The sequence below is a fragment of the Danio aesculapii genome, chromosome 17 (genome assembly GCF_903798145.1).
Source record: "Danio aesculapii chromosome 17, fDanAes4.1, whole genome shotgun sequence".
Classification (NCBI taxonomy): Eukaryota; Metazoa; Chordata; class Actinopteri; order Cypriniformes; family Danionidae; genus Danio; species Danio aesculapii.
In genome coordinates this window covers 44796119-44806786 of record NC_079451.1, presented here as the reverse complement: position 1 = coordinate 44806786, position 10668 = coordinate 44796119, and the positions used below count along the sequence as shown (strand labels likewise).

Below are 10668 nucleotides of genomic sequence, written 5' to 3'. Positions count from 1 at the left end.
AAGGGGCTGGATTAAACAGATGTTTAGACATTAAAAAAGCGAGCGATTTGCTCCATGTTTTAAATTTCTGTCCAGAGAAGTCCTGTTTTGATTCTCGATTGGTTTCACGCAGTCAAGTGATGCGATTTCGCAGGTCAGAGTTCACCAAGCTTGAACTTTGCACCACAGCAAACTGCGAAACTTAACGCATGACCTTGCGTTTCCGGTCTGACGCATTCGCGTGCGTATGAATGGAAGTCTATGGGAGGAAAAGCTCAGTGTGACCGCAGCTTTATTTGTAGAAAATCATGTTATTTGTTCATATATCCTTCTTTGATTATATACAGCTACTCCGCTAACATGAAAGCCACTGTCAAATTTTCTAGTTCCTCTGAAGAAGCGCCCTCAAGAGGCTCTGATTTGTCAGCCAACATAATGTGCTGTGATTCGCAGATCAGCTCCACGTCACTAGGAAGCATCTCTGCTATAACATTACAGCGCCTCTGGCCACGCCCCTTAGTGTGCAGAATGTATGTGCCTAACCTGAGGGTTTATGACATCATTAACACAGATGTTTTTTTTTGTAGTCCCCAAACTTCATTCGCTGTAGGCTTTGCTAAGCTAACTGTGTAAAGGTCAATGTCTCCCTTTGCATTGAACTTTGAGCGTATTCCATTCAGAGATGTTGTTTATGTTCGCACAGCTACATTACACATCAACTAAAGTTTCAAATATGATATCGCAGTGGACCACCCCTTTAATAAATCCCGAAAAGGTGTGAATCCAGTGCACTGTGTTCATCTCATCACAAGAGGTAACTGTCTACCTCTTATTGAGATGAAAACCACAGACCATTTTTTTTTGTATTTCCTAAAATGTGCTTATCAAACTAAGATCAATCATTTATTTTATTGTGTTGTATGTATACGAGCATATAATATGTGTGAATCCAGTGTAGTGCATTCATTTGACCACATGAGGACGTCGTTAACCTCTTATTGAGATAAATAGCCTATACCACAGACCTGTTTTTCATTCATTTATTCATTTTCCTTCAGGGTAGTTCCTTATTTATCAGGGGTTACCACAGCTGAATGAACCGCCAACTATTCCAGCACATGTTTTACGCAGCGGATGCTCTTCCAGCCACAGCCCGATACTGGGAAACACCCATACACTCTTGCATTCACACACACTCATACACAATTTAGTTTATCCAATTCACCTATTGCGTCGGAGGAAACCCACACCAACACGAGGAGAACATGCAAACTCCACACAGAAATGCCAACTGACGTAGCTGAGACTCGAACCAGCAACCTGTCTTGCTGTGAGGTGACAGACAGTGCTATTGTAGTAAGACTAATCATTTATTCATTGTGTTGGACATACACAGGCATATCATTTAATGTGCTGCAGTGTTGTATGTTCATCTCACCACAAGAGGACTCTGTTGACCACTTATTGAGTTAAATAGGCTACCACAGACCTGTTTTTGTTTGTATTTTCTAAAATTTGTTTATCAATAATAGGACCATTCATTTATTTTATCATGTTGTATATGTATATACAGACTTATAATGGTAAAATAAAAAATATGACTAATAAGAATCATGTTGGGCGACACGGTGGCTCAGTGGTTAGCACTGTCACCTCACAGCAAGAAGGTTGCTGGTTCGAGTCCCGGCTCCCGTCAGTTGCATTTCTGTGTGGAGTTTGCATGTTCTCCCCGTGTTGGTGTGGGTTTCCTCTGGGTGCTTCGGTTTCCCCCACAGTCCTAAGACATGCGCTATAGGTGAATTGAATAAACTGATCGTAGTGTATGAGTGTGAATGTGAGTGTGTATGGGTGTTTCTCAGTACTGGGTTGCAGCTGGAAGTGCATATGCTGGATAAGTTGGCGGTTCATTCGGCTGTGGCAACCCCTGATGAATAAAGGGATTAAGCCGAAGGAAAATGAATGAATGAAGAATTCTGTTAAAAATAAAAATGACGACACTCATTAATATAAAATTAAGCTATTTACTTTATTATTAAAAAAAATCACATCACTCAAGCCATTTCTAAAGCTTACATTACATAAACCAATAATTCATAAATACTTTGTTTTTCAAGTGCTCAGTGGGGATTCGGGGAGTCCCATAACTGTGATATAAAACACGTCACCTCTCATCTGAGAGCAAAATATATGACGCCACACTGTCAGACTGGAGGGATTTTGTCCATGGAGCATCCACATTTCTCCACAATCATATTAGGGAATTCTGCCACCTCGATTTCGGTGTAATCTCCCTTTTTGACCAGGTACATCATGGGCAGCGGCGCACTCTCCATCACCGCACATGTCCTCTGTCCGTATCCATAGAAACCGCGTTTGGGCTGCTTGCATCCTCCAGCGCACCTGAACGCTTGGTACCCGGCCGGCTCGATGATCCAGTACTGAGTCCAGGTCAGCTCACGGAAGTTGATGAAATGCTCCTCCCGACAACATTTACTGCTGTTTGGGCTGGAGTTACAGTTGCCTTGGGATCTGTTGATAAGATAGTGAAGGATACTTGTTAGTCTAAATACTCTATGGATAATTGACAGATGTATAAAATAAACTAATAATGAATATGAATTGTTTCAGAGTTTCTACTGTTTTCCACAACAAAATAAAATAAAAACCATCAAATCATGTACGTTTAGATGGTTTCTATGCTGTGTTTTGGGGCAGACTTCATTATATGCTATAAAATGATGACAAGTCGTGACCACAAAGATTTTTATGATAGTTTTTAATGTTTCGTTTACAATTACTATAGTGATTTGAATTAGTTAATCAACTTTTTTTTAGTTATGCAAAATTTAACTTAATATTTTTAGTCAGTTTGACTTTTGTAAGTTGTTTTAGCTAAAAAAATGTAGGAAGCAAGAATTTACTTACAGATTTTTTTATTTTAGCACACCAATAGAAAGAAAAAAAATTTAATAAATATTTTTTAAAGTAAATATTTTTATTTATATTTTCTCTATCTGGACCCATTTATTTATTTATTTTTAAATATTTATTTAGTTATTTTAAGTATTTGATGTTTAGTTTACTTATTTTAATTAATAATCAATTTTAAACTTTTTTAATTATTTATTTTTTATATTATTATTTTTTTCTTCATTTGAAATTTTTTTAATTATACACCAATTGATTGAAAAAAAAATTTTATATACTAAAAAATTTATATTTTTATTTACATTTTCTCTATTTAGACCCACTTATGTATTTATTTTTAAATATTTATTTAATTATATAAAGTATTTGATGTTTAGTTACCCCTTGTTTGAATTAGTGAGTTGGGTAATCAACTTTTTTTTAATTATGCAAAGTTTAACTTAATATTTTAGTCAGTTTGACTTAGATAAGTTGAGGTAACTAGAAAAGTTTAGTGGTTCAACGAAATAAGTTTAGGCAGAAAGAATTTACAGATTTTTAAATTTAGCACATCAGCAGAAAATGGTAAAAAAAAATGCAATTAAAAAAAATTTAAATATACTTAAAAATGATATTTTATTGATATATATTCTCTATTTAGACCACTTATGTGTTTATTTTTAAATATTTCTTTAATTCTTTAAAGTATTTGATGTTTAGTTTACTTGTTTTAATTAGTTAATCAGGTTCCAACCTTAGTTTAGTTATACAAAGTTTAACTTAATATTTTTAGTCAGTTTGACTTGGGTAAGTTGAGATGACTAGAAAAGTTCTGTTGATTCAACTAAAAAAATTTAGGAAGCAAGAATTTATTTACTTATTTTTTTAGCACACTAATAGAAGGCAAATAAAGAAAAGAAATTTAAATATGCTTAAAAATAATATTTTATTTATTCTCTATTTGTACCCACTTATTTATTTATTTTTAAATATGTATTTAATTATGTAAAGTATGTGATGCTTAGTTTACTTATTTGAATTAGTTAATCAGGTTACAACTTTTTTAAACCCACTTTATTGTATGTGTGTGTGTATGTATATATATATGCATATATATATATGTATATATATAAAATAAGTATATTTAAGTAATTTCACAACTTATAAATTTTCTCAATATTTTTAAGAGGTAAATAGTTCAGATAAAGTGTAAATAGAGTGTAAATACAGACATTAAGATCAATACAAATTAATATAACCAATAAAACCATTACAACTTCTATGGCGGTTTTATTTCTATTAGGCAATTAAACATGCATCTTTACAAAAAAAAAAAAAAATTTTAATAACAACACTCACCCATATTCATCGAGGTCTAAAGTGTAAAGCACAAGCTCTGGTGCGCCCATGTCCTTCTCCAGGGTGTTTTCCTTCGGGTCCTGTGTGGCGAAGCGCACTCTTTTGGCCATTTCAGCCGCATAACTCCCGGGTCTCTCTCCTTCAGTCCACACTTCCAGATGCAGAGGGGCTTTCTTTTGGGATTTAGACCAGTAATGAATGGCCTGGGTCACGTCGAAGCTCCTCCAGCCCGACTCGTGAATGGGAACCAGTCTGTTAAATTACCAAAGATGCATTAGCTTCCAATGCAATCCAGTCCAAATATGAACTTGTATGTCATATAGGTCTATGTCATTTGCATACATTTGCATGTATCAGATTTCTAAATGGGATGTGTGAATTGCTTATATTCTAAGTGTGTCATACCTTGAGTCGATTAGTGATGTTCTGTTGGAACCGTTCTCCAGTACCTCCACCCAGTAGATGCTGACTCTGGCGTGGTTTATCGGCCTGTGGTGCCTCCGCTCCGGCTTGGACGGACTCTGAGCCGCGGTCTGGAAGAGCTTCAGTTCGGCCATCGTGACCTCCGTGTTTTCCTGAAGTCTGGCCTCCATGTCGAACACAAGACGCTGACGGGTAGTGTCCGAGTACTTGATTTCTCCGGTAATATCTGTTGAACAAATAATCATCATTAGATTAGTATTTGTAACCGATGCACTGTAAATAAAAGATGCTACTTATCGTTAGCTGTCTTTTATTATCAATATCTGTTGACGAGATTATTTTGTATTGATATTTTGGTAACACTTATAATAAGTTTGTATTAGTTAATGTTAGCATTTACTAACATGAACAAACAGTAAACATTTAGTGCAGTATTTGTTCACATTAGTAAATGAAAATACAGTTGTTTATTGTTAGCTCATGTTAGTTCATGTTAACTCACGGTGCATTAACTACTGTTAACAAGCATGACTATGGAAGTTAAAAATGCATCAGTAAATGTTGAACTATCATTAATAAATGCTGTACATGTATTGTTTTTAATTAGTTCATGTTAGTAAATATAATAACTAATAAAACCTTATTGTAAAGTGTGACTAATATCTTTGGGCTAGGATGTAATTCAGAAAGTGGAAGTTATTGTAAATTTGACAAACATTTTAAGTCGTTTAAAGTGACTGAAACTAATGCAGTAGTTAATATTACATTAATAAATACTTGTACATCATTTATTAGACCTGGTCATTGTTCATTTTTATTAATATTATGTTTTCATTTAACTAATTTTATGCTTACATGCAACAATATTTATAAATAAATCAAAATAAAGCAATTATGTAAATAATTAGTAGTTGCACTTGTGACTGTGTAGTGCATGGTTATCTGTTAATCATTAATTAGTGATAACAGTTACAACAACTAATATTAAAATATATGATATAAAAAATTGTTAATGTGTTTAAAAAAAAATGTTTTAAACATGTTTACATTTTGCATGTGTACTGTATACATTTATACATTTACTTATCAATGCAGGCTATTGCAAATCATTTTATACAGTTGAAGTCAGAATTATTAGTCCCCCTGAATTATTAGCCCCCCTGTTTATTTTTTTTTCCACAATTTCGATTTAACAGAGCGAAGATTTTTTTCAGCACATTAACTAATAACTGATTTATTTTATCTTTTCCATGATGACAGTACATAATATTTTACTACATATTTTTCAAGACACTTCTATAAAGCTTAAAGTGACATTTAAAGGCTTAACTAGGTTAAATAGGTTAACTAGGCAGGTTAGGGTAATTAGGCAAGTCATTGTATAATGATGGTTTGTTCTGTAGACTATCGAAAAAAAATAAAGCTTAAAGGGGCTATTAATTTTGACCTTAAAATGGTTTTAAAAAAATTAAAAACTGCTTTTATTCTAGCCGAAATAAAACAAATAAGACTTTCTCCAGAAGAAAAAATATTATCAGACATACTGTGAAAATTTCCCTGGCTCTGTTAAACATCATTAGGGAAATATTTCTAAAAGAAAAAAAAAGTTCAAAGGGAGGCAAATTATTCTGACTTCAACTGTATATTATTAATATACTAATAACTGTATTATTTCTAACCCATAATGAATAACTTTTACTCATGCGACTTATGACGTTTTTAAAAGAAATTAATTTGATTATTACATGGTTTAGATATTTTTTTTGCATGTATTATTGTTTATTCATGACACCAAAAATATGATCGCATGTTAAATGATACAATATTACTGTAACTTATTTTTAACTGATTAATTTTGCTAATGTGCAATGTATTTAAACAATAGTTTGCATTTATATTATATATATATGTAATAATTAAATCTATTTCAAAGCATTAATGCATTATCAATGCATTTTAATGTATAAATTAAATGCAATTTATTTATTATGGAACTAATGCATAAAACATATTTACAAATACAATATAACATACTTTATTAAAGTAAATAAAATATAACGTACAATACAATAAGTGCATAGAACATTATTGTTGCAAATACACTATAAAAACTGATAAGATAAAAGGCATGACAATGTGTTTTTATGTTACTTTAAATTATTTTAATGAGTTAATCAGGTTTCAAATTCAAGTTTCTTTCATTTTAAGTACAAATTTCAACTTAATTTTTGAGTATTTAAGTTTTAAGCTTAATTTATGTAAGCTTAAATAACATTTAAAATGAATATGATTCCATTTTTTACATTGTACTGTTCACTATAAGTCAATGCTAGGCATTACATTAATTAATAATAAAAACACATATGAACTGTGCATAAGTAACCCACCTGCATTGCCGTGTATTCCCCTGAGTATTCCTGCCAGGCTAGGCAGAGATCTCCTCCTGCGCTGGTGATGGAGCTTCAGCATGGACAGATACTTGCTCTTGATGTGAGCCGGGACAACTAAATTCTCAAGATCCCGCTTCTGGATCCTGGGCGGTTCAGTTAGTCCGAGTTTTTGGAGAAGAGCCTGCTTGATGTCCTCATGCTGGAGTCCCTGAGCGATTGAGATTGCTGTGGTCAAAATGAACAGCTGGATGAACAGAGCCATGACTGATCTAATGATGCCAGTGAATGAATGAATGACTGACTGAAGCTCTGAGGGTTTATATACAGTTTAAAGTACCCCCCCTCCTCCTCCCACCCTCCGTCTGGCTTTTCACACCTTCACAAAAGAGAGGGAGCCCAAAAAAAGACACCCTTCAAAGCCTGTGTCCCATTTAGACCGACTATTGATGCTCATGTTGATAAGTATGTTTAGATCATTATACATTTTTTATGCGTCTATGTTTAATTAATAGCATTATTCAATTTAAGTGCATTTTCAAGTTAATTATTATATTAAATTATATTTTATTTTATTTTATTATGTTGTTATATTAAATTATATTTTATTATTATATTATATTATATTATATTGTATTATATTATATTATATTATATTATATTATATTATATTGTTATATTATATTATATTATATTATATTATATTATATTATATTATATTATATTGTATTATATTATATTATATTATATTGTATTATATTATATTATATTATATTATATTATATTATATTGTTATATTATATTATATTATATTATATTATATTATATTGTATTATATTATATTATATTATATTATATTATATTATATTGTTATATTATATTATATTATATTATTTTATTTTATTTTATTTTATTTTATTTTATTTTATTTTATTTTATTTTATTTTATTATTTAATATTTTATTATATTATATTTTATTTTATTATGTTGTTATATTATGTTGTTATATTAAATTATATTTTATTTTATTATGTTGTTATATTAAATTATATTTTATTTTATTTTTATATTATATTATATTATATTATGTTATATTATATTATATTATATTATATTATTTAATATTTTATTATATTATATTTTATTTTATTATGTTGTTATATTATGTTGTTATATTAAATTTTATTTTATTTTATTATTATATTATATTATATTATATTATATTATATTATATTATATTATATTATATTATATTATATTATTTAATATTTTATTATATTATATTTTATTTCATTTTATTATGTTGTTATATTATGTTGTTATATTAAATTATATTTTATTTTATTATTATATTATATTATATTATATTATATTATATTATATTATATTGTTATATTATGTTGTTATATTAAAATATATTATATTTTATTTTATTTTATTTTATTTTATTATTATATTATATTATATTATATTATATTATATTATATTATATTATATTATATAATTTAATATTTTATTTTATTTTATTTTATTTTATTTTATTTTATTGATTTACACTGTCTATTTAATGTTCCAAAAATTCTTTACTTATATAAATAAATGATATTTGTACTTATCTTTTGATTTATAATATACTTTAGATTTAAAAAAGTTATGATGTATTTGTAATTATATACTTATGCATTTATTTCTCACTTTATTCTATTCCACAGCATTCACACATTAACTTATAATATTTCATGTTGTTTAATACAAATGCATTATTTATCTTCCCTTCATGTGCTTACACTGTAATTATTTATGCATTTATTCTTCAGTTCCATGTATTTTAAGCACTTCACAATTTGTTATTGTAAGCAGAAATGTTTGCATTTCATATAGAAAGTTTTCATATTAAATATTGTTATATTGTAAATATTCAATATAATATTTTTATATATTTTATATATGCATACACATGAATAGTAGTTTTAATTTTACACACAATAAGGCACTCTTTATTTTATTTGCATTTTTGCTTTACTGTTTTTATCAATGTTTGATATTGGTTTATTATAGTTTTTGAAATTACCCTACAAAATGATCCCAATTACTCTAAAATAATGACCCCCCAATAAATCCATTCAAGTCATCTGGTGAAATTTTACACAATATTGCAATGTGTATCGCAGAAAAATATTAAAATATTGCAATGTCAGTTTTTTCCCAATATCGTGCAGCTCTAATATGCATATATTTATTTCTCATTCAGTATTTACTTAGTGTTTATATATTTTTAATATTTCAAGGTATTTTTATTTTATTATTCTGAAGATCAAATATGTTTTTATGAATAATATGTAGTTTTTTAATTATCTATATCCATTATTTCTGCATCTATTTCAGTTCACTGTGTTTACAGACACAGGCACTCACTTAATAAATAATTTTTGCATTATCATTTTTTAGCATTTCTGAAGCATTTGTTTTAAAATATGCAGCTTTTATTGATTTATTATGTAACTAATCTTTAAATTTTTTCAGTTCTGTAACAGCACTATTTTCTTTTGCCTTGTATTGCAGCTCCCTCCATTCTGCTGTCCAGCTTTAGCCATCTTTGGTCAGAGCACCAGTGTATTTGCAGCAGAGGAAAGTGTATTGCGAGCTGGCCACCCCTGCTGTCCTGCGCCGCAGAGTCTTTCCTCCACAAACACAGGCAGTAAATCCAGCGGTGCGTTCTAGGATGTGGATTGGAAGGAGTTTTTCTCAAGAGGGTGATTATCTGTTACTATTGCAGGACTGCTCAGAGGCAGCAGAGTGAGCCCAGTCTGTGTGTTGTGTATTGGGCCGCAGGTTGTCCTGGATTGGCAGACAATGATGGCTGATGACGGATCACGTCACGTCAGACAGCTAAGCAAATTTACTTGCTGCGCTGCCATGTTTTCATGGTAATCGTGTTATTATGTGATGCTGTTTGTCAGGATGGGCAAGACAAGCATAATCCAATGTTTACGAATCAACATGGCTATTATTATTCCAAATGAAGTCAATAGCATTGCAGATAAGAGACGTTTTCTGCAAATGTAAAGGCCTCAAATTCATTTTAGTAATGTTGTGGCTGAGATAAAACTATTTACATGGCAACATTTAAAAAAATACTAAATATATTATGCATATATTTGTGAATGTCGTATTGTATTTTTGGGTGGGGCGGAACTCCAACTTTCATGCTAGTATTCTGAGATGGAATAAAAGAAAGATGCACTTTTAAAAAGGTCAAAAACGTGTTGACCTCATATAGACTTAAATGTTAAATTATTGTAAAGTATTTTGTATATTGTACATTGCACTGATAAAAATGTCCTTTTTTATTACAGAAAGTGGACATTTGACATTAATGATAATGAAAGGTGTACATTTTAAAGTAATGCAGATAAATATAGGTTTGAGTTTTTTTTATTTCCTGCATAGCAATACCAAGATTTATTTTTGCCCCAATTTTTTAAATAACGTAGTAAATAAAATATGCTCCAATAAGTCTACAAAAGTATACGTTTAAATCAAGAATATTTCTCAGAAATATGTTTTAGTATTTATAAAAGTACTACTCTGAAAAATACTAATGTGAAACAT

The 10668-nt window shown here is 29.7% G+C and overlaps 1 protein-coding gene across 1 annotated transcript; it reads right to left on the bottom strand.

Annotated features, from left to right (window-relative positions):
* Window positions 1–2180: 2180 nt before the first annotated feature.
* lft2 (lefty2) lies at window positions 2181–7320 on the bottom strand. The gene is made up of 4 exons (XM_056477642.1): window positions 7056–7320; window positions 4651–4894; window positions 4246–4497; window positions 2181–2508 (listed from the first exon to the last, which is right to left on the bottom strand). Exons 1-4 carry the CDS (start codon window positions 7318–7320, stop codon window positions 2181–2183), a joined length of 1089 nt encoding a protein of 362 aa, XP_056333617.1.
* Window positions 7321–10668: the final 3348 nt, after the last annotated feature.

Coding starts and splice junctions, on each gene's coding strand:
- lft2 (XM_056477642.1), bottom strand. CDS start 7,320: ATGGCTCTGTTCATCCAGCTGTTCATTTTGACCACAGCAATCTCAATC. Junction 4,895..7,055: donor GGGAATACACGGCAATGCAG/GTGGGTTACTTA, acceptor TTTGTTCAACAG/ATATTACCGGAGAAATCAAG. Junction 2,509..4,245: donor TTAGACCTCGATGAATATGG/GTGAGTGTTGTT, acceptor TCTTATCAACAG/ATCCCAAGGCAACTGTAACT.